General features: G+C 36.0%; 6 protein-coding genes across 7 annotated transcripts; 4 read left to right on the top strand and 2 right to left on the bottom strand.

Annotated features, from left to right (window-relative positions):
- Positions 1-2: 2 nt before the first annotated feature.
- Positions 3-2785, bottom strand: LOC145228400 (uncharacterized). Its single transcript, XM_080093452.1, has 4 exons — positions 2556-2785; positions 1645-1816; positions 1385-1573; positions 3-1326 (listed from the first exon to the last, which is right to left on the bottom strand). The coding sequence occupies exons 2-4, from the start codon at positions 1797-1799 to the stop codon at positions 795-797; spliced, it is 876 nt and encodes a 291-aa protein (XP_079949578.1). The 5' UTR covers positions 1800-1816; positions 2556-2785; the 3' UTR covers positions 3-794.
- A 1988-nt stretch (positions 2786-4773) lies between these two features.
- Positions 4774-6273, top strand: LOC145228402 (vacuolar protein sorting-associated protein 37B-like). Of its 2 annotated transcripts, none has more exons than XM_080093455.1 (4): positions 4774-5048; positions 5107-5278; positions 5382-5464; positions 5523-6273. In XM_080093455.1, exons 1-4 carry the CDS (start codon positions 4890-4892, stop codon positions 5829-5831), a joined length of 723 nt encoding a protein of 240 aa, XP_079949581.1. In that variant the 5' UTR covers positions 4774-4889; the 3' UTR covers positions 5832-6273. The 2 variants fall into 2 exon arrangements, with proteins under 2 accessions (XP_079949581.1, XP_079949580.1); XM_080093454.1 differs by having other exon boundaries at positions 5520-6273.
- Positions 6274-6503: 230 nt separating this feature from the next.
- Positions 6504-8356, bottom strand: LOC145228406 (uncharacterized). Its single transcript, XM_080093456.1, has one exon. The coding sequence runs from the start codon at positions 7780-7782 to the stop codon at positions 7141-7143; it is 642 nt and encodes a 213-aa protein (XP_079949582.1). The 5' UTR covers positions 7783-8356; the 3' UTR covers positions 6504-7140.
- A 595-nt stretch (positions 8357-8951) lies between these two features.
- Positions 8952-11064, top strand: LOC145228407 (biogenesis of lysosome-related organelles complex 1 subunit 1-like). Its single transcript, XM_080093457.1, has 3 exons — positions 8952-10091; positions 10166-10298; positions 10511-11064. Exons 1-3 carry the CDS (start codon positions 9958-9960, stop codon positions 10631-10633), a joined length of 390 nt encoding a protein of 129 aa, XP_079949583.1. The 5' UTR covers positions 8952-9957; the 3' UTR covers positions 10634-11064.
- A 1935-nt stretch (positions 11065-12999) lies between these two features.
- On the top strand, positions 13000-14434 carry LOC145228401 (non-structural maintenance of chromosomes element 1 homolog). Its single transcript, XM_080093453.1, has one exon. The coding sequence runs from the start codon at positions 13513-13515 to the stop codon at positions 14311-14313; it is 801 nt and encodes a 266-aa protein (XP_079949579.1). The 5' UTR covers positions 13000-13512; the 3' UTR covers positions 14314-14434.
- Positions 14435-14467: 33 nt separating this feature from the next.
- Positions 14468-22571, top strand: LOC145228395 (DNA primase large subunit-like). Its single transcript, XM_080093445.1, has 13 exons — positions 14468-14542; positions 15633-15733; positions 15795-15904; positions 15966-16060; positions 16207-16327; positions 16413-16565; positions 18295-18375; positions 18447-18587; positions 18742-18924; positions 18988-19114; positions 21729-21880; positions 21941-22010; positions 22157-22571. Exons 1-13 carry the CDS (start codon positions 14469-14471, stop codon positions 22330-22332), a joined length of 1584 nt encoding a protein of 527 aa, XP_079949571.1. The 5' UTR covers position 14468; the 3' UTR covers positions 22333-22571.
- Positions 22572-22580: the final 9 nt, after the last annotated feature.

Here is a 22580-nt window from a genome sequence, read left to right as displayed (position 1 = left end):
ACTGTAAGAGATATGATTTTTTATTGAAAAAATACAAGATGTTATGCATATGAATGAAATACAGTAGAACTAAAAATAATGTATGACACATTAAAAAAATCTAGTAATTTAGCAATGTCAGCAAGTTAATACAACAGGCAAGTGAACTTTAGTCATGTTGATTTTGTCACGCCGCAAAACTGACATAACTGTTTGTCAACTTTATCATCTCAGTTAAACACAATGCCATACACAATTTTGTTAAAAAAACAGACCAATGATATGCTAATTCACCAATGATTTATATTTTGATGGAAGGTTTTACCAAAGTAAAAGTTTAATACAGTGCTTACTTTTTTGAAGTGTTGTTTTTTGAGGTTTTTTGAACATAATCACCACAGTTTGCAGAAAAAACTAATATCTCAGAAAATTTGGACTGCCATAAAACCAAAACTGATTCAATGAAAAAATAATGCCATAATGGTGTGGTGAAATGCCATACTGATTTTAAAAAATCATAAAATGAAGAACATAGTGATATATAAGTATAAGAAAAAACAGCATTTCTATTTGTTTGCTTATCTGCATGGAATGCTATACATAAGTAAAGGGCACCAACTGGTATATTCAATTGCAATTGTAATACTTTTTTATGATCGACGGTGATAGTAAAGCATATTATTATGTTTAGAACTTTCACTTATACCCATTTCATGAGCCAAAATAAATGTGCATTTAGACACAACAAACAGAATTTTCTTTACTAAGCAGCAGTCAGAAGGTTGATGGTTAAGGCACAGAGTATCGTACGTTTACTATACAGCTGACTCAACATTGGCAACAAACGCTTGTATTTGTTTATATAGCTGTTGGTGCATTTCAATAAATACATATTCATTTTCATCAAGCACACCATTCTGATTCGACTGTGTTGGTGATGGAGAAGAACGTTCTTTGTATTTGTTTCCTTTTTTCCTACCCAAGTGGGGACTTAGTTTTTTCAGTTTCTTTGCTTTGTTGACAGGTTTTAACTGGTCCATCTGCCCCACATTGAGAGAAGATGTTGACAACTCATTTGTAGATTGTGAGCGATTAAGTTTGGGGGAAACTGTGGATAAATCTTCGCTACTGGCATCAAATCTCATAAAATTGTCATTGTCATCATCAACCATATTAGCTATATTATTGACAGAACTGGACTTGTGCTGAGAGAAATGGTTTTCTGTTAATGATAAAGGAAGTGCAGAATTTGCATTCCAAGGCTCTTGAATTTCAAGGTTATTGTGACGATTGCTGTTTAAGGTGTCAAACTCCCTTTGTAATGCATCTACTAAAATTTCCAAATATCTGCAAGCAAGATAACCACAACTTATTTTGCTTAGAAACAATAAATAGCTTTCCACACCTATAGCTGCATGAAGATAACACTTTAACCCAGGACATGCATTGGTCATCATCATCAGCAGTTAATTTGTATGTCCGAGTTCCTTCACCAGCAAACTGAATTGAAAATGTGAATGGAGAATCTCCTCCCTCAGCTAATTGCACTGAACAGTTCTCCAAGACAATTACACCTATAGGTTCCTTATCTTGTCTTGGCAAAAACATAAATTGACACGAATAAATTAGCAAAATGTTACACCAAAACCTGAAAGTTCATCATACCTTTTCTCAAAGTAGAAAAACAAATTTCCCCTTAAAACACACCATCGCTTTTGATAACTTGTGTTAACTTCCCCTTTTTTCCATAGCCAACCTTCTTTGTCCGGTAGTTCTTTGCTTGATGCATAATTAGCAAGATGTTTATCATTTATCTTCATTATAAAAACGAGTAGATCTAAAACAGAATGCAAATTAGCCAGTGTAACAAAAGCAAGTATATCCCAGTTAAGTTTTTTTTTAATCACTCAATATTAATACAAACAGGATTAGCTATAGCTATATTTACAGTTATTTCCTGTAAACGGAATTTTCGCGTCTTGTAGCCTAACCCACAGTAGTTTTCACAATTCTTTTCCTGAGGAACTGAAAGGTTTGCGTTTTAACTGTTGTCTGTGCTGCTTTTGCATAGTACTACCTATTCATGCAAAACAAAGCTAGCTGGTAAATTAAAGTCTATTTTTGCAACTTAAGAGCTATTAATACTCTGTAAAATGGGTCAAATCCTGTAAACTTGTTTGTTTTGTATAATTTATTAAGAAACAAAATTTAGGAAGTCATAACCAAACCCAACAAATACTTATTGTTTACAAAACAACAAACTCCAGTTTGCATAGAGTTAGTGTTATTACATAAAATACCAAAACTTTACAAAATTGTGCAGGTTAAAGCAGCAAATTATTACAGTTTGAAGTAAACTTGGCTCTTCAGTACAATAGTAGAAACAATTGTTTGTATAGATCAAGGCTGCCACCTATGTCTTTGAATGAAATCTGGTAATCTGGTTTGACCTCATAAAATATCTAGAATTATCTAAATTGAAAAATGAAACCTAAAAATATATCTAAACATAAAGCAATTTAATATGATATATTACCCAAACAATAACACATATGAAGGTTTTTAACACAAATTGCCTCATATTAGATGTCGAAGAAGCTTACTTCTTCCTATATCATCACTCTATTTTTTCTGTTGCAACTTGCAATTGATGTTGATTGTTGTGGTTATCTGGGTGGGACCTTTGTAAGCTTGTACTGTTCCTAATCCTATGGTCTTAAAAAAACATCTAGATTATATAGCCATTATCTAGATCCCAAGTTTTACATCTAGGCTTAACCAAAACTATCTTGATATAGCTCCATATATCTCGTATGGCAGCCTTGGTAGCTGGTGTAGGTGTGCTTCTTGCTTGTGAAGATGCCACATCAACTTGTAACTTGTCATTATACCTCAAATATTGTTGCAAATGCTTCGGTTTTCTGATTGCAGGAAGTTGTCACAAATGTCATTTCGCCGAAATGACACTCAAAAACGATATCGACGAATTTTTTTTATTTCGCAGTTTACCACATAACGGATTGATTCTGCCATTCTCATGTGACTGAAGCAAAATAACGATTCTGACAATACACATTACAAATTTTGGTGATTGTCAGTAGCGAACACTGTTTCAAGCATAATTCATCTGAAAACTATTGATTTATGACCAAAATTTCAAAAAATGAGTGAAAAAGTGAAATCAAGGTCAAATATGTCTCAAGCGTAATTAGACAAGTTTGACGAACAACGAAATTATGTTCCGGCCCCGAGGGAAAAACATTTGACGAGTGTTTTGAGAACATATAGTGGGGTAGCCTACTATCTAATTCAGCAATAAAAATCGGACGAATATGTCTACAACGTACCACCCCTAGCGTTTAAACATGACCAATTTGCTTAAGGGGGCCTATCAAAGTTGACGTTTATCGAAAGTTTGACGAACAACGAAATTATGTTCCGGCCCCGAAGGAAAAAGTTTAACAAGTGTTTTAAAAACATATACCAGAGTACTATCCATTTCTGCAATAAAAAGCGGACGAACGACTTTATAAAACACTAGTCTAGCCTACCCCCAGTGGTTAAAAGTGGTCCATTTGTTCAAAGGGCCCCAGCTCAGTTGACATTTTTCGAAAGTTTGACGAACAACGAAATTATGGAAAAAAAAACAATTAAAAAAACAACAACGAGGAAAATAATTGGAAAAAAATCCAAAACGAGTGTTCAATGGTAGCCTACCGTATGTTTTACGGCAGGGACGCAACGATTGTGTTCTGGTTGGTCGCGTCACAGGCTTAAACGTTGTTTGAGATTTAAAAATGATGTGATAATGAAAAGCGATTGTCGTCATTTTTTTGGGACGTCATGAGAAGGCATGATGACGTCATGAATAAAGTTTGGGCTCGCTACGATGAATTTTTCGCAAAATGAGGTTTTTTTGAAGGCCTTCAGAATTCTATGATGATGCCATAGTGACGTCATTATGTGTGTGACGTATCCGAGTTATGACGTAACCCCCCAAAAAATAATAATTTATGTATTAAGCTAAAAATAAAATTTGAAACTGGTATGTGGTAATCAGTTTAATTGCAAAATTTCCCACAAAAAAGTTCGATTCTCAATTCGGCGAAATGACGGTGGTAAGTTGTCGATTGCCATCAACCATTATAGCAGAATAATTTCCCCCAAACACAAAAACTAGACCACAAAATAGCAGGCACTATGTCAAATTGCAAAACGAAATGACAAATGCAAACCGTAATTACAGTTTGTATACTATTATATTGATATCCGCCTAATAAAACATAAATACATAAAAAAAAAAATACTTTTGTTCAAATTGATTTTTTAGTTTTTCTCGAAAGGTAAAGGGTGTTTAGTTTTTCTCAAAAGGTAAGATGATAAACTGACAAAATTTGCCTTTGACCCGCCTCTCTTTTTGTCAAATAAACTTTTCATAAACGGAATGGGCTGCCTGTTCTGTTCGTAGTTAAAAAGATACTTTATAAATCGGCATGACTATCATAGGTTGGTACTTTGTGACGACACAGGACAGGACGACTCACCCTCACGTGACCAAGAATAGTTGAGTCAAACAGGCTTTGTCAGTGAGTATGAGTACCGTACTGCATACTATTAAGTAAATAAGCAATTGTGTTTTCAACAGTCACTTTCACATCTGCAGCGTTATGTGCTTCAGTTATGCACTTCCACTAATAATTACCACAACACATCGCTCATCGTCTACAGCTGTCTGTTTTCTATGATTGTAAATTTGCTTGTTGTGTAACAAATAGACTGTCAACAATAAACACCTAAATCATATATTTTGTATTATTTTACAGCTTTAGGTATTAACGGGGTAAACTGTTACATGTTACATACATGGGTGGCTTCTTTCTTGGCCATTGATTTAAAAGTAACAAATAGTCATGTCTCAGTGGAGTTACCAATACCCCAATCCTGGACAAAATGTACCTAAAGATGAAATTGATTTTACGACACTTTTAGAAGATGCATCTATGGAAGAACTTCAGGAATTAATGGACAATGAGGATAAAATAAATGAAATTGTCATGGACAATGAGAAGGTGCTTTGAATTCGACTGTTGAATTTTTCCAGATTTCTTTTTGTATTCTATTAAATAGATTAAAAAGCTTAAGTTGGACAGAGAATTGATTCAAGCTGAAAATAGAAGCATAGCAGACCACAACATTACTCGTGAACCCAAATTAAAAGAACTGCGTGAGGAATTGGCACTAAAATATGAACAATTAAAGGAGCTGAATGATAATTTCAACACAAACCAGGCTAAATTAGGTAAGCAGAGGTTGTTTTCAAGTTATTTGATCAAAACTGTTTCTCTTGTTGTAAGCTTGGCCCAAAAGAGTTCAGTACATTAATAGCAAAAATGTTTGTCCAGATTCTTTGCACAAAGATGTTAATTTAGAAACAATGCTGGCAGTTTTACAAACCACATGTGCTGAAACCGAGGAACAGTCAGAGGTACCATATGGAATTTAACAATCAAATATATTGTTGACAATGATTTTACTTTTAGAAGTTGGCAGAAGACTTCTGTGAGGGTGAACTTCAATTGGCAGAATTTATGTCAACTTTTAAGGCCAAACGGACACTTGCACACATGCGCCGCATAAAAACCGATAAAATGCGAGAGTTGGTGTTGGATGTTCAAAGAAATCCTCCTGTGTCATCAACTGTCTCTCCACCACCTGTTCCAGGCAGAATCCCTAACTCTCAACAAAACATGTACCCCTATCCTAGCCACTTTTCTCCAGGCCCAACACAGAATCGATTTCCACCAAATGCTTATTCATCTGGAAATCAACAACTCCCTTATAAATGGTCTTGAAAGATTTGTCACAAAGGTAATGATGGATATTTAAAAAAATAATGGCAGGATTTTCCGGATTGCCCTGAAGCTGTCATAAAATCAAGTAAAGTATCAAGAGTTACAAATTGTGGAACTTGGTCAGTTGGTGTTATACTATATATGTTTGGTGTACTAATTTCTCTTATTAGTAGATTTACCCATTTAAAAATATCAAACAGCAATGACTTTAAATTGTACAAGGTTTTGAACAATCAGTGAGGCAGATGCTTAGATTTTTAAATTATGTTCAATGCAATATGTGACTGCTTAAAAATATTTCTCTAAAGTTTTTGTGCATCAGTAATGTCTTTTAATTCACGGGATAGTTGTGTGAACTATGTCATGCCCATTGTATATTTTTGTGTTGTTTAGCATATCTGCTTCATTGCATAATCACCTTCAATAAAGCACAGAAAAACAACAGACTGGCTATTCTATATTGCTGTGGAGCCCATTCTCTGCAATATGTTAGTATATGTGCCATCAATCCCTGCTTGCAGAAACAATTCTGTGGATAAGATTTAGGGAACAGATGTACATCTGGTCTAAATACGACAAAAATAACAAATCTATAGGACAGCTACCATTTTAGTTTTATATTGGATTCCTTGCCTATTTGTAAAGTTTGGCTTTGAAAAAAACACAAAAATATATTTGCAAATAATTGTTTTAAAAGGAGAGACACTCGAAAAACAAAGATCAGGTGACTTGATAACAAATAATGTTTTACAACAAATGCAAGCCACTAATACCTAAATAAATTAAAACTCACTTTTTTAAAACAAAAGAAAACACATTTTCCTAGAACAAGTAAATACTATTTAAAATTGCCTTAGACTTCAAAACAGGGGTGTGCAACATTTTTCCTCGGTGGGTCATATAACCAATTTTGCACATCAAGCGAGGGCCATAAAATTTATTTCATGCACATAATAAATTTGAAATTCTTCCAAAGCATCAATACATTTTATATTCCAAAATGTATAGAGTTTCGCCGCAACACTGGGTTTCACAACAAAATAATTGCTTACTAGACAAAGGGAATTATTATGTAACATTTGGTGAAGTACTTGCAAACTGCTGTATGGCCCACCAGTTGGAAAACGCTGGATTTAGCTTATACTTGTTTCGTATGGTATAGCAACTTAAAGAGATTTACTAAAATCTAGTGGAAAATTTTGCTGAACTCTCTGAAGAAGGCCGCCTGTTGCACACCCCTGCTTTAAAATGTTCAATAAATAAAATGTTTTACGAATACAGCAATAAAATAAATAAACATTTTAAAACATTACATTATAACACATGCACCAGTACTGGTGGATTCCTCATTAAGTTCCTTCTGCTTTTTTAACTTTTCCATGTGATATCTTTCAAAGTCCCTTTCCATCTGTTCAATATAAAATTCATTACAAAAATCCCCAGCATTGCTTTCCACTTTTAATGAAGCTTCATCAGCTGTGTGGTGCCTTATTACATGTTTATCAAGTTCTACACCACCTGCTCCAAATGGAGGTGGTGGGGGTCCCTTTTTTTCAGGAACCTTAGCCCAAGGACGGAACCCATTCATTTCAGTAGTTCGCTTCCATGTCTGCTGGCTTTTAGAGTCTTCATTACCACTTCGCTTGTATGTTATAACAGCTTGATAAGCTTCTGAAATCTCCGTAAATGCATGTTGGGAATTAACACTTTTGTTTCTGTCTGGATGCAGCTGTAAGCTCTTTCTGTAAAAGGCTTGTTTAATTTTGGGTTCTGAAGCCGTGACAGATACTCCCAAAACATCACAGTATTGCTTCAGTTGTCTTCTTGTTAAGGCGGTGTAGCTTTTGGAAGAAAATTTCCGACATTGTTCAATAAAACATTCATGACTACAAGCAAGTTTTGCATTGCGAAAATACCTTAAGGCACAATAGTGGGCCCTCACAGGTTCCATTGTAGTGAAAACAGAACCTCGTTAAAAACCTAAAATAACTAAAACGTATCTCATATCTGCATCACAACAAACCAGCTCAATAATGAAACGGTATTTACCAAAAAAGACACACTGTGTGATAAAACAGGAAAAAATGCAATCTGGAGCAAACAGATCAAATCTGTCCTCACTTCTCACACAAACAGCTGGCTAAGAACCGAAACAAAGTAGGGATATCGTCTGAATACAGACGTTCAGTTACAGTATACTGACTGCATTTGGCATCCCAGCAAGCCCGTATCTCGTGGACAATGAAAAGCCCGAACAGTAACTAGCTCGAATTTGTCTACTAGCACAACCACCAGTGGGGCCGCGAACACAAGCAAATCTAACGTATTTTCGTTCTTGTAGTACAAGACTTGTACATCTCTTTCAGAGGCAGCCCTTCCCCGAACCATATCAAACGTCAGTAGCTCAAATGTCTGATTTTAACCAGATTGACACAGTACAGTGCACATGTCCATTACACACGAATAACACATGGAAGGTCATTTGACCATAGAGATAGATCAATTGTCTGTTTACACATGGAAGCATTATATTTGTCCAATCCATTAGTTGTTAAAATGCAATACTTCAGTTTAAATATTTTCGAACATAAAAGGGTGATAAAAAGCAAAGGATAATAAAAGAAACGAGAGGGAAAGAGGAGCTGGATTACTATATTATCATCGCGCATTCATGCATGACCAAAGTAAACATAAAATCATAGATAACTTAATTAAGTTATCTATGATAAAATGCAGACTTGCAATGCTTGCATGACGAAGTGCATGACGGATTTTAAAGCTAGATTCTAGATAGTTTTTTTGGTTAAGACTAGATGCGAAATTTTGGATCTAGATGATGGGATTGGTGGCTATAAAATCTAGATAGTTTTTTTACGTTTGTAAAGACCATGGGAACAGTACAAGTCCACAAACGTATCACCCAGATAAACACAAAACCCTCAACGTTATAATGTTATAACTGTAACAGAAAAAGTAGAATGATGATAAGAAAGAAGTAAGCTTCTTTAACATCTAATATAGGCAATTTATATTAACAAACCTTTATATGTGTTGTTGTTTAGCTAGTATATTGCATTAAATTGGATTAATTTATGTTTAGATATATTTTTGGATGTTTTGCTTTTCAATCTAAATCAGTGCTCTTCAACCTTTTTAGTGACGCGGAACCCTTAAGGTATTTTGTCAAACTTTGCGGAACCCCCATAAAATAATTTTAATGAATGTAGCCTAATACAAGTAGGCTACATCAAAGAAAAAAGATGCATACACATCAAAGCACATCACAAAGGTTGACTTGAATTAAACGGTTAACTGAAACGCATTGCCGTGTTATTTGGATCGGTCGTTTCTACATTAATCTCGCAACTTAGCTAGAGTGTAACAAGCTGGTATTTATTACATCACAATTGATCAATGGTGTGACAAAGGTTAACAATATTGCACAGGCGAGCATTGCTGTTCGAAACAATGTCTATGAATCATTCGTGTTCGAATTGCTACTCCCCGTGCAACCCTTAAAGTTCATGGAACCCCTGAAAGGGTTGTACGGAACCCCGATTGAAGAGCTCTGATCTAGATGATTCTAGATATTTTTTTAGGTCAAATTAGATTATTTCAGTCAAACAAAAGTGGCAGCCCTCGGGTGGTAATGAAAGCTTGGGTGAGAACTGAGAGCAGAGTCTAGCTTATAATTTTTTTAGTAAGTGTGATACATACCAAATGGAAAATATACAAATGCAGAAAACAAAAATGGTGGAGATGTGGTTTGCAATAGTGGATGTTTAATGAAAATAGATAAAATGCACAACTGCTGCGCTCGAATATTGTTTTACCTGTTTAATGTATCTGACAAGCCCGACCAAACAACAAGTTTACAAATGTTTAATGAATGAACATTATGTTCCTTTATTCACCTAATGGTTGAAACCATTGGAACGCAATGGTAAATTACTTGCAGCAGTGGAATAAAAGAGAATGGCTAATTCTTAGCATAGTTTTTATATGCATGTTCAACTTAAATAATTACTTGCAGGAAACTTGTGGCAATGTAAACATATCTGGACTAACTAATCGGTGTACAGTAAATTTAGTAATATTGTTTGGTTGCTTTACATGATTACAAAAAATGTTGACATCAATGTTAAAGCAGCATAGAGGCAAACAATATGCACACAAGCAATCACAGGAGAGGCGTAGACAAGAAGCTACAACTGCTTTATATAAGTTTAATGAAGGTGTGATGAAATCCATTAACACTGGGTAATTACACTTAAAAGTTGTGTACATTAAAAGATGAAACATACATTCCAATAGTATTTAAACTATATTTTCAGTGTCTCAACATCGTATGTAAATCAATGTGCACTTGATTCTGAAATGAAGCAACTTCAAACTCAAGCAGCTCATTTTACCAAAATTACAAGTCGGTGGATAAATGAATTAAGTGCATTTCAAACAGCGCTAAAGGTAACTCCCTCAACACCTTGTTAATAGGTGTATAAAAAGCCAACTGCTGTGCTTGGGGTATTTGTTTAAGTTGCCTATGGTTGTCATTCCCAATGAAAAGAATACATAACCGATTTGCATATGCCAGTATTTGTTTTATCAAACCAAGGTGGAGTGCAAGTGGAATGAAAATGTATGGAAAACCACTTTCAAAGTTGTTACTTTTTGTGCAGGAATTGGGTGATGTTGAAAATTGGGCAACTAGCATAGAAAATGATCTGAATTCAGTTGCTAACTCATTGGAATACCTACATGCACACAGTGGGTCTGTTCAATCTACATCTCATAAACCTTGAATAATATGCAATCAGTTCCACATCATGTTGTACTGCCACCAAAACCTAAATCGTTTGTTGGATTTTTTCAACTCTGTCATTTAGGCAACGTGATAGAAGTAGTTTACCTTATCAGTGCAATTTGATATGTGTTTAAAATAGATTGAGCATGGACTATCATGTGTTGTATCCATTATAAGCAGTTATTATAGTTTATTTCCTTTAAAGAGACACTTGTTTTTGTATACTTTAAGTTTCTTTTTTAATTCTTTGTGTAGTTTGTCCATTGAGAAATTTAATACAGTGATATTCAACCTCAGTAAATTTCATCGGGTGATAAAATTGTGCACCAACATGTACCAAGGTCTTTAAACCATAAAATTGCTATATTTTACAAGGTAAATATCTGAGAGTTTTACATTTTTTGCATTACACATGTTGTGAAATAGCCAGTTGCAGATGTGTGATTGTTTTATTTCTATAGCAGACTGATCAGTAACAGATCTTACTACTCCGTTGTCATGTTTAGTGCCACCTGGATGTTTGCATGTAGTATATGCCAAGATGAGGAACGAGCATGTTTTTTTCACTTCAGCACAAGACCTATACATTTTATTTTGGGAATTTCCCTAATGACGTCATTAGATCAGTTTGGAATTTCCCACTTTCGTTTTCTTGCACTTCAACCGGAAGGTACAACACCGAAACCTAGTCCAACTTTCGACTTTGACAGTTTCTCTATCCGTCCAATTGACAGAAAGAACAAATACTTTCGCGAAAGCTTTGTAGTTTCCTGATTTCGCCGCTGCTATCTAGCTTACTCAAACTGCAGCTGCAAGATAAGCATGACTGTCGGGTAATCAAAAACGGGGAACAATTTCTAAAGAACTGAACGCCTTTCCGAAGCTATAATGCTACTGTTAAGTTGGCAATGTCACGAATGCACTAAAGTTGGTAACTGTAGAAGGCATAAATTCAAATAACATCGATGTAATGTTTGTGACAAACTATTACGTATTTGCGGGTCGAAACAATACAACAGAAACCCTTGTTACGTCACAATTAGATAACAAGCGGATACTAGAGATTGAAGGCTCACGGCTTTGAGATAACGACTCCCTGTTATTACTCAGCGGTAAACGAACCGATTTGGGCCTATTTAATACGTACGGCTGTAAGGTACCCTCATGGTATAAACCAGGGGCGTGCAACTTCTCCAGTCGGCGGGCCTGATATGGGAAAATGAAGTACTTGGCGGGCCGGATTCAAGAATCGATACATTAATCGCGTATTTACCCAGTGATTTAAAACGGAGTTTTGACCACCTAAACTAAATTCAATTAAGAACGTCGCAATTACAAGACAGTTTAAACAATCCAACTGATAAAACATAAAATTATTCACCACAGCAAATTTAATGCATGCACCACAGACTTAGATACTGCTGAAACACTAACCACACTACACGTGTGGAAACAAAGGAAACCGTGAAAGCAGGCCACACACAAGGTTGGCAGTTATGTCGTAACAATGGATATATGGTGCTATGGTAACAACGGCGGGAAAGTGTTACTGTTTGTTAGAACTATAATTTGACGTAGTAAGCAAGTAGTGGGGGATTCGGCAGACTGTGGCTGCGGGCCACGTTATCATGTAAGACCAGAAACTGTCTGCGGGCCGCTCAAAATCCCGTCGCGGGCCGTATGTTGCCCGCCCCTGGTATAAACCGATTCGTATACTGAAAATCTGGCAAGTAGAGAAATTTTAATATCTATGAGGGATAGGTCGAACAAGAGCACTTGTGTCGTAAGCGGCCAAATTCAACGGAACCTGAGACTATTAAGCACTTAATTAGGGTCGGTACTAAATACCGTATGCGACTGCATGTGACCGCACGTTATTCCACCTAAAATACTGCTATTCCACCTAAATAAGTTGTGTGAATTGTGAGAATACAAGCCCCAACAAGGGTAATATAAACCAGATTCTAGTGCTATTTTAATTACAAACCCTCACCCAACCCGAATAGCTCTAACCGTTGGCGCTTTCAGAAGTCCACAAAATTATATTTTCGTAAAAGCATAACCAAGTCCTTTACAACTTCCTACCGTGTGATAACATCACATGTGGCATAGCCTATCATGCGGTCACATGCGCTAGCATGCGGTAACATCCAGGAACATGCGGTATTTTGTACCACCGCTTAATTAGTACCCAGTAGGCTATACTCTCTGATGGAACAGAACCTTAACGAAACATTGTGGTGGGGGAGCTAGCGGATCTAATCTAAATTTTGTAGGTCGCCGTTATGACCAACGACAAATGGACAAATTTGGACAAAAAGCCGCCGAAGGAAAACAGTCAGTTGCTTATTTTGGCGAAATCCACTTTGAAAAAACGTCAAATTGGCAACCCTTCTGTAGCATACAATTTAAAAATCCTTGCTATCGATTCTTGAAAACATTGCTCAAGAGCCCAAATTAAGGTTACGGGACGATAAATATGCGCAGTGTCTATGCAGGCTAATATCTGTGACTTACGGCCCACGTTAACCTAGTCGTTAGAAGCAAAATTTTATCAAGCCAAAATAGATCATTTTTTTTTGTTTCGGCTACTTTCCGGATTTTTTACATTCTTTTAAACGGCTTGTTACTGGTTAGTGTTATCATTGTATGTGTTATTGTGTAATTGTTTTAACTATTATTCAAAGAAATCTTGTCCTGCAAAGTATACGTCAAAACACTACCTCTGGAATTCCCGCCACTTGTCTAAAATCTCCACTCTTGATCTTGTTTTGATTTATTGATTGATTTTTGATTACCTCATAAGATCTCTTCAACTTTAAATAACAGTGCAAAAACGTGATAAAGGTTGTATTCACAACTTATCTAAAAAAAGGAATGGGTACGTACAGAAAGTGTCACATTTATTTTTTACAAGCGATTATGAATCGTGGATCTTTTTCTGAAACCGACTGTGAAAAGGCGTGTGCGGAATGTTGCCGTCTTTCTGATGTAGACTTTTCTGGTGATGTTCAAAACTTCATAAGAATTATCAATGAAAAAATACATGTATTTCACTTGAAAATTCGGGAAGGGAAAAGGGAAGATAATGGTGAAATGATGTATATTTTGGCAAGTCAAGTGGAGAGTGATTTAAATAGATTGGTAGTTGGTGGTGATTTTACAAGAGGGGAGCTTGAGTTTTTTAGGAGGATTTTAGAACTAATTGTGCATTCTGATACTCCCCCTGATGTTGGCACCATTTCATCTGTGGATGTGTTAAACATGGCTGATTCTTTAAATCCCAAAATCACCAAGGCAGATGCCAAGAAACTGTTAAGTAGATATGTTGATGACGGGTGGTTTTTCGACAAAAATGGTGTGATTTCCATGTCCCCAAGAACAATTGTTGAACTGGAACTGTATTTGACGGAAGCTTTTCATGGCTTGCTGCATAATTGCAACATGTGTAGCCTAATAGTTTTCCAAGGAAAATGTTGCTTAAACTGTTCAGTGCGAATGCATCACTTTTGTGCGCATCGCTACTTTGCTGGAATGGATAGGCCAAAATGCATGTCCTGTGGTTCACTATGGAATGCAGAAAGTGACATTGTTACAGTTTTTGACAATGATGATGCTTCTGAGGCACAAACAAACCAAAGAAGTTTTCGAAGCAGAAAAAGACCCCGTATCAACTAAAAAACAATCAATGATGCCCTGAAGACATTTTGAAATTCTGCTTTTTGTGTTGTGGAGACATTTTGAAATCCTGCTTTTTGTGTATAAGTTTTCTTATAATGTTCTGTTTGCCTTATTCAGATATTTTAAACATTTAGTTCAAAGAAACTTGCACAATGCAGTTTGGAGGCACCCCCAAACAAGGTATTCGACGCCGTAACAGACAGCTCATGTTAAACTCGGAGTTAAGGTAACCAGGGTTAAATTGTATGTTTAAATGGTGACTTAAAGTTGCTTTGATTTCTATTAAATAATTTGTTTTGGTTCAGCCAAAACTGAGTGGGGACTATAAAAAAGTGTTGTACATGTGCTATAAACAACTTACATTAATTAGGATTATTAAATTTTGTCGATTTTTAACAAAAAAATAGCAATTCAATTGGAGGATGCCAACATCGACCGAGTAAACTTTAAAAAAATTCATACTATTTGTAATTACCTTACATGTGCTCATGGAATCACAATTCATTTGGTCAGGGCTATTCGTCAATACAGTGGTTCCCAACCGGGGTGCCAATTGCAATGCTCAGGGGTGCCACAAGATATAGATATTGTATACTGCGACCCATTCTTATTTTAACTTTAACCCCATAAGTGCAGAATTTATTTATTTCTAACCGAGTTTCAGTGTGAGTTAAGTTTCGCGTCTCGCAGTTATTCCCAGCTCCATTCTGTTTCTTTCCATAAAAAGTTTAAATAGCATAACGATGAAGATTTTAAGCTTATGCACAAACAGATGCCCCTCGACGCGTTCTGGATAAAAATGTAAAATGAATATCCTTGCGTTGGAAAGAAAGCTACTGTGCTTTTGTTGCAGTTTTTCTCGTCATACCGATGTGGGAGTGGATTTTCCGTATTAACGAACATAAAAACTTAAAAACGAGAACGACTACTTATAGTCGAGGAAGAAATGCTGGTGGCTTTATCGAATATGCCTTCACATATTAATGGACTTTGTGCAAGAAGCCAAGCCCAAATTTCACACTGACTTTTAAATATACTCTGCTATACTGTACAACTCATTATGTGTTGTTTTATACAGTTATTTGAAATACAGAAACCTCATAAAATTGATCAAGTTTTGCCAGGGTGCCGCAAACTATTTATCTCTTTGATAGGGTGCCGCAAAGTCAAAAAGGTTGGGAACCACTGCGTCAATAACTATGGAATAAGATATTTCATTCCAAATCTACTTCAGACAATTTAATGCATTACTATTGATCAGTCAAATTCATTAGAATTTGCAACATTACTTCCAGTTAAACCTTTTCATTTCAAAGTGTGGAGTCCTATCCACATGGATTGATGATGTATAATGATCCACCTACCATGAACATCTCACTACAGGACTTCGAGTTGTTTGCCTTTGAAAGAGTAAAAGGTAGGTCTTGGACTTTAACACTTTTGGTGTTTAGTTTAATTCTGAATCACCTTTGTTGCAGTTTTGCACTACCTTGATTCTTTGGCCATTTCTGTGGTAAAAAACAGTGCAGCTTACAAGGATAAACTAACGGAATTTTTGCGGAAAAACTATCCTGGATTCTTGAAGACTGTGAGGCTTGTGCAAATGTGATTTAAGTTTAAATAAAAAATTACAAGGAAAAGCTTTACAGACTGTTGTGGGCACTGAAGTAAGTGGTGCAGAGTTGGAATGGAGGAAAAGGGATCATGTATCACACTTCATTTTGCGTCTTGCATATTGCAGATCGTAAGTTTATTACCTGTAGTTTTATCTCATAAGCTCTCTTTTAAAGCAATGTAGTGAATTATTTCGAGCAAAAATGTAAAAAGTTGTTTTTTCCAATTAAACTATTGTATGAACGACAATTGACTGCAATGTTTATGTATTTTTAGGGAAGAGTTAAGACGTTGGTTTTTAGAAAAAGAATTGGATTTATTTAAGTTTCGTTTTCTGCGTGAAGGAAATAGCAGCATCCAGGAATTTCTACAAATCAATAAGTTGTTCTACACACCAGTGAGTTTTTGATGTTACTTTACAACATTTGTTTGCATTTAAACAATTTAGCACATCAAATATATATACACATTTTTATGACAAGATTTCAGAAAAGGAAAAAACAAGATTTGCCTCAAGCCTCAGCAAAATATCAATTGAAATGAATGAAGCTGCAATAGAGAAGAGTTGTTACTACAGGGTTCCATTTGAAGAAGTTTTAAACCTTGTCAGCAATAGAAGAGTGTTTTTGTTTGAGGTATGAAGCATTTTTTTAAATTATTTTACATAAAACCTTTTGAGCTTACTTTTTATTTAGTTCCAATTTTAAGCATGGGCTATAACAAAGGTGGGCAACCTTTTTGCATGTGTGGGACAAAACGTAGCAGATATATTGTGGAGGCGGGCCGCAACGATGGTCATGCAATAACATAGCAGTGCTAGGCAAAGTCAAATACACAATGATTTTGTCTTTGTACGTAACAATGCCTATTCTTAGTTATAGACTGAAACCTATTAACGTATAATGTAACAACTCTTTGGTACAAAAATGGGATTTACACACACATCCTGACCGGCCAAATAAACTAAAATACCAGTCGTGGACCACTCAAAAGCTGCCCGCAGGCCGTTGGTTGCCCACCCCTGGGCTATAAAATAATATAATTTACTAAATCTGTACAACAGTATGTCACAAAGTTTTGTGCAAGTTCTTTGTGTCAGTAGAACAACCATTCATTGCCCAAACTAAGTTAAAAACAAAAATGTTTAGTGATTTTTTTCTCTCCCATGCCTTTATGAGAGAAGTCTGTAAATGTAAATTCTTCATTGCATAAGAGAAGTGCATGGAAAAACCTGTCAATGCCAACGACTCTAAAAATGTGAATTGGTTGGTACAGTCAAACAAAAAAGTGTTATTTTTTCTCAAAAATCATGAAGACAGATTTGTTGGTCTGTGCCAAGATAGTTACATTCTTTGACAAGAAACATTGCTCTTTTGTGTAATTATTTCCTGAAATATAGGGTAATTGAAAAGCAAATGGTTATTGCTTCTTTCTTGTATCAACTTTACAAACCACGATTTTGTGCACTTTAACCCAAAAAAGTAATACCAGTTACAGTTTTGCAAAATGTGGCAACTGGATGATGTTTGTTTAACCAAACAAAGCCTACCTACAGAATAAATGAAAAGCAACCACATTCAATTTTGCATCATAAAATATAAGTCTGATACAAAAGTGGTCTTTGTCTGGTGTGCCAAAAGTACTACTAAGTTTTTCGAAGGTGCTGCATCAAAAAAGTACTGGGAACCACTGCTGTCAGTGTTTGTTATTGCATCAGTTCTGTTACCAACTTCTGAGAGGAAATTTAGGTTTTCGTATTTTTGTGCACAAGGTGTTTGCAGTAATTGTTGCTTTTGTTGTGCCAAGTACATATTACTGATGGGACGGATACGGTACTCAGTATTGAACGATTTCAGTGCTATCGATACTCGTACTCGGTATCAAAATATTTTGTCTCAGTTTTTGATACCATTGTGCGAATACCGAAGGCCGGTGTACACCATAAGAATACAGGTAACTTTATGCCAATATTTGCTTTGGACAGCACAAAATCGTGAAAAAGTTCTGCCGGGTTACGTATATTTTTTCGCAATCGCAACACTGTACTTAAGTACTCGGTAATCGTACTCAGTATCGGTACTCGCTTTAAAATCTTGTATCGTCCCATCACTAGTACATATATTATATCCTTTAATGCAGTGATTCCCATACTTTTTTACATATGTACCACTTCAAGGTTTTCAACCGTTTCACTTACATCACAAAAATCTACACTTAACATCAATTAAAAGTATAAAAACTCTAAATACCAGCTAAAAGCCGTATGCGTAACACATTACCCCCTACACTTTAATAAATAAATCTGTTTCGTTCCTCCAGATATAAAATAATGTATTCTGGCCAAAAACAACAATGTTTTTACAGGGTGATGCATTTGTTCCTCAAAAGGAATTTTTGTCCATTGTGAGCACTCAATTTCGTGAACATTTGTCAAAGGCATTGACTGTAAGTATTGTACTCAGAATAAGTTTAGATTTGTAACATTGTGCTAATAATTGTTACACTTTTTATTTTAGCTTACAGCAAGATCTTTGCCACATTTGGAAGAAGATGATCGTTTACTTCCTATTTTACGATCATTCAACCAAAATGCTCTTTCCACAGCTTATGATCCAAAGCGAAATGAGGGAAATGTTTCAATCTCAGACTTAGATGAGGTGATCAGTTTGTAATTACTATAAAATGTAGTTACAAGAGTAATCAGAAAGGAATTATGGTAAAATTGTCATTGTAAGTTTGAATCTTCTCATAAACCTTCCTAGTTGCAATAAAATGATTTTGAACCTTCACTCTAACATGAATATTTCACAGTTGTCAAGTGTATCATATCCCTTATGTATGAGGGAATTACATAGGAGTTTGAAAGACAGCCACCATTTGAGGCACTGGGGCCGAATGCAGTATGGTCTGTTTTTGAAAGGCATTGGAGTCACTTTGGAAGATTCATTAAAGTTTTGGAGACAAGAGATGGGGAAAGGAATTGGAATTGATAAGGTTAGAATTAACTTTGAACAGTATTTAAAAACAGTTTATAACCTCGTTAATTATGTATCACAGTTTGACAAGGAGCATGCTTACAATATTCGGCATAATTATGGTAAGGAAGGAAAAAGGACTAACTACACACCATATAGCTGCATGACAATTATCACCAAAAACCCCCCTGCTGCTCAAGATCACCATGGTAATTATTTGTTTTAATATATTTTCTGTATTCATTTTGTTTTTTAAAGCGTATGAGTATGCAGATTCATATCTTTGTGAAAGAGTTAATACTGTTTTATAAATACCTCCTCAAAGGTTTCTTTTAAAATTTGGCATAAAATATTTGTTGAATTTGAACAAAATATATGGTTAAAATAGTAGTGGTTTGTTCTTTGTGTGGGCCACGAAAAATGGTTAAGAAATAAATAAATTTCACAAAACGAATAAAAGTACTCTCATACAACCAGCGGACGGCGACAAACTAATAGAAGCAGGCTAAGTTGTGTTATTTTAACGTAATGTTTGTTTTCGACCGTTTGTTACACAACAGCGAATAAAGATTTGCCGCGAGTAGGACTACTTTTCCGGGATGGAGCATTCCCAATACCCCACTCTTTCCAGCCATGATGGTCTCCCAACCATTCCCAGTATAGAAAGGCACAGACTAGAAAAATCTAGCCTACGGTGGGATTCGAACCCAACTTAGCTACACAGGCTTAGCGCTGAACCCGCCGGAAGTCGAATCACAGGCACTGTTGCAGAGTTTGTATGCTACACATGCCAGCTTCTTAATAGGGGATCGTTAGTTCGAACTTTAAAAAAAATGTAATCTGTAAATGGGTGTCAGTAACATTTTTTGTAACTGTGCATTTAACAATTTAGTTATGGGTTCCCTTTCATGAAAAGGGACACATATTGTTTTTTGTCTGTGTTTATGGGTCCCCTTCCCTGAAGGGACGCTGGTTTGTTCCCATGTTTTGGTCAAGAAAGAATGGTTTAAACTTTTTCAAATTTACACACATTATAGATATTGGTCTAAAGATGGTTCATGTGAATTTTGACCCCGTTTGATCCCTCGGTTCACCCACAGCCCCCCAAAACGTGAAATTTTTAAAACGGCTATACTTACTAAAGTACTTCATTTTGGAGTTATATGCTTTGTTGTTTGGTGCAATATAAGGTATTTCAAAGAATTTTGTACCTTAAAAAAAGATTTACCCATTTTCACCCCTTAACCCCAAAAGTATTCGTTTCTGTCTTACGCTGGTTTGTTAAGTGCGCTTGGTCAAAAAAGAGTGCTTTAAATGTATTCAAATTTGCACAGATGTTAGTTATTGCTCCGAATTTGATCCTCCTGAAGTTCGACCCTAAACGACCCAGCGGTTCACCCACAGGCCCCCAAAACGAAAAAAATTAAAAACGGCTGTACTGACCCAAGTACATAATCTGAGGGTTTCATGCTTTGTTGGTTGGTGCAATGTAAGCTATTCTAAGGATTTTTCTAACGTTTTATTAGATTCACCCCTTGAACTCCGTAATAATCGGTTTTAGTTTTAGGCAAGAAATACATACCCTAATGTGATGAAATTTTTGGCAATTGTTTGCAGTGTGTTATTCGTTTAGTATTTAGGATATTGAGTTCATCCTACAGTCCCATGAGTTGCTTACTTTCACCCTAAAGCAGTGATTCTCAAACTATGTGGCAAGATTTCTAAGTGTATCAGGATATAGAATTGTTCGCTCTTTTAAAGTGCAAACATTCTCTGGTGTTTTAGGACTTAATGACAAAATACAGGTATGCATGACAAGATTTAATAGCTCAAAATTTGTGACAAAGGCAATCTCACCCACCACAGTAATGTTTTAAGAATCTTTTTGGCAACTTTTAAGTTGTTCCTGGCCATGGAAAAAATGTAGTTTTTTAATGTGCTTGATAAGTTTGAGATCCACAGCCTAAAATTTTTGTAATACAGATAGTGTGTTGTATTTATGATACTGTTGTGTTTCACTTTGTAACCCCATCAAATACTCTAGCACAATAGTTCTCAAACTGTGCGTCGCGACGCCCTGGTGCGTCGTTTCAATTTTCCAAGGGCATCGCAGAATAGTTCCGTTTCATGGCTTTTGGTGGTTGTATCGATAAACACAACTTTAATAATAAGTTTTCTCACTAACTTTTGTTTGCTGGTGCGTCGCAAGACCAGAACACTTTTCCAGGGGCGTCGCAACAAAAAAAGTTTGAGAACCACTGCTCTAGCAGATAATAAAATTGATCAAATTTTGGAATCAGGTTTCACCAGTCAGAAACCCTACTAGCCCCTGAAAATGAATTATTTGCACATTGCATAGCAAGTTTGTTTCAGCAGTTGTTGGTGGTGTTGATCTAACAGGGTTGGTCTCCCACCTACTTGTCTCATAAAAAATATAACTAACAACCTGCATGTGTGGCGGAAACAAGTATGAGATCCAGTGTAATTTATAGTAGTGGATACATACCCTTTTCAAAACTTGCATCTTATTGGCATACAGACACCAATCATTTTCCATCAGTTCGTTGTTAAACCCATCCAGGACAAAAATAAAGAAATATGTTTTAGAGCAGTTAAGTCATTGGTATAAGATCGCCTACTGTGGGTAATCACCAGCAACCTTATTAACATGTTTTCGCTTGGTCGTTTCAGCACCTTTCTTCTAACATTTTGTAAAGGCAAATACCCTTACCCGTCCACATATAACGCCTCCACGTCGTGTTATGATTCTACCGTTTCTTTAAGTTGTTTCTTTCTCGTTTTGTTTTAAATGTCGTTGCGCAGGTTGTCCGTTCAAGCACACATCGCCAGACCTTCTGCGACAAAAACTAAGGAGCTATAAAGCCTCTAGCGACGTTATCGAACAGATCGTTGAACTGGTGAAGGGCCAACATTTCCAGATTGCGTGTCAAAAGTATTTCGAGGCAACGCATAAGGTTTGACAATCGTCTTTTAATACATAGTGTTCTGTCATATAACTCGACTTGCAATTTAAGGTGGAAGATGCCTCGTTTCAAGTCACACACCCTAATCACTACTTTGATGAAAGTCAGCGAATTTTAAGAGGTACGCATAGTCCGACCGTAATGCTTTATGTTGAAAGTTGAGGCTTAAAATTAACATATGTTAGCTTTGTAATCTGTCAGATCACGAAGACAATGGTCAAATTTGCTTCGCCGTTAAATTATGATAATACTAAACTTTTCTATAAGGGGAGCAACCTGGACGTAGCAAGTCATCACGAGAAATCGCCGATGCTGCTTTTACACCAGCCTGGTCTGTACCACTTCCGAAATCAGAAAATGGGGTTTCCCAAAATCCAAAAAACGATTTGGACGACACAGAACTGGATCAAATGCTTCTTGAATATTCCGAACAAATCAAATAACTTCGATGTTCGTTCATTAACTTTACAATTTTGTACTGGATGTTCATGTCCGTCTGGCAAATGCAAGCGGAAAGTTTCCGGTTCTTTGTAAATGTTAAATCGCGCTTGTTTTGGGATCTGTGTGACTCGCACTTAGAGGGTGTGCAGGTCTGACACTTTTAAAACTTTGCATACATGTACCACTTGATGTGGCGTTGGAGAAAGCATACTTATCCGATTTAATAAAAACACTTACCCTAGCTACAACG

This window comes from Phallusia mammillata, chromosome 5 (genome assembly GCF_965637545.1).
Source record: "Phallusia mammillata chromosome 5, kaPhaMamm4.hap1.1, whole genome shotgun sequence".
In the NCBI taxonomy this organism is placed as follows: domain Eukaryota; kingdom Metazoa; phylum Chordata; class Ascidiacea; order Phlebobranchia; family Ascidiidae; genus Phallusia; species Phallusia mammillata.
The sequence above is the reverse complement of the archived record's forward strand: the minus strand, read 5'-3'. Positions and strand labels throughout refer to the sequence as shown.

What these genes read in the sequence shown, in the direction of transcription:
- LOC145228401 (XM_080093453.1), top strand. Translation starts at nt 13,513, where the DNA reads ATGGGTACGTACAGAAAGTGTCACATTTATTTTTTACAAGCGATTATG.
- LOC145228406 (XM_080093456.1), bottom strand. Translation starts at nt 7,782, where the DNA reads ATGGAACCTGTGAGGGCCCACTATTGTGCCTTAAGGTATTTTCGCAAT.
- LOC145228400 (XM_080093452.1), bottom strand. Translation starts at nt 1,799, where the DNA reads ATGAAGATAAATGATAAACATCTTGCTAATTATGCATCAAGCAAAGAA. An exon ending in TTTTTCTACTTTGAGAAAAG is followed by an intron (nt 1,574 to 1,644) that starts GTATGATGAACT and finishes GTTTTTGCCAAG; the next exon opens with ACAAGATAAGGAACCTATAG. An exon ending in TTATCTTCATGCAGCTATAG is followed by an intron (nt 1,327 to 1,384) that starts GTGTGGAAAGCT and finishes TCTTGCTTGCAG; the next exon opens with ATATTTGGAAATTTTAGTAG.
- LOC145228407 (XM_080093457.1), top strand. Translation starts at nt 9,958, where the DNA reads ATGTTGACATCAATGTTAAAGCAGCATAGAGGCAAACAATATGCACAC. An exon ending in ATGAAATCCATTAACACTGG is followed by an intron (nt 10,092 to 10,165) that starts GTAATTACACTT and finishes CTATATTTTCAG; the next exon opens with TGTCTCAACATCGTATGTAA. An exon ending in CATTTCAAACAGCGCTAAAG is followed by an intron (nt 10,299 to 10,510) that starts GTAACTCCCTCA and finishes CTTTTTGTGCAG; the next exon opens with GAATTGGGTGATGTTGAAAA.
- LOC145228402 (XM_080093454.1), top strand. Translation starts at nt 4,890, where the DNA reads ATGTCTCAGTGGAGTTACCAATACCCCAATCCTGGACAAAATGTACCT. An exon ending in TTGTCATGGACAATGAGAAG is followed by an intron (nt 5,049 to 5,106) that starts GTGCTTTGAATT and finishes TCTATTAAATAG; the next exon opens with ATTAAAAAGCTTAAGTTGGA. An exon ending in CACAAACCAGGCTAAATTAG is followed by an intron (nt 5,279 to 5,381) that starts GTAAGCAGAGGT and finishes ATGTTTGTCCAG; the next exon opens with ATTCTTTGCACAAAGATGTT.
- LOC145228395 (XM_080093445.1), top strand. Translation starts at nt 14,469, where the DNA reads ATGCAGTTTGGAGGCACCCCCAAACAAGGTATTCGACGCCGTAACAGA. An exon ending in TGCCTTTGAAAGAGTAAAAG is followed by an intron (nt 15,734 to 15,794) that starts GTAGGTCTTGGA and finishes CCTTTGTTGCAG; the next exon opens with TTTTGCACTACCTTGATTCT. An exon ending in TGCTGCTCAAGATCACCATG is followed by an intron (nt 19,115 to 21,728) that starts GTAATTATTTGT and finishes GTCGTTGCGCAG; the next exon opens with GTTGTCCGTTCAAGCACACA.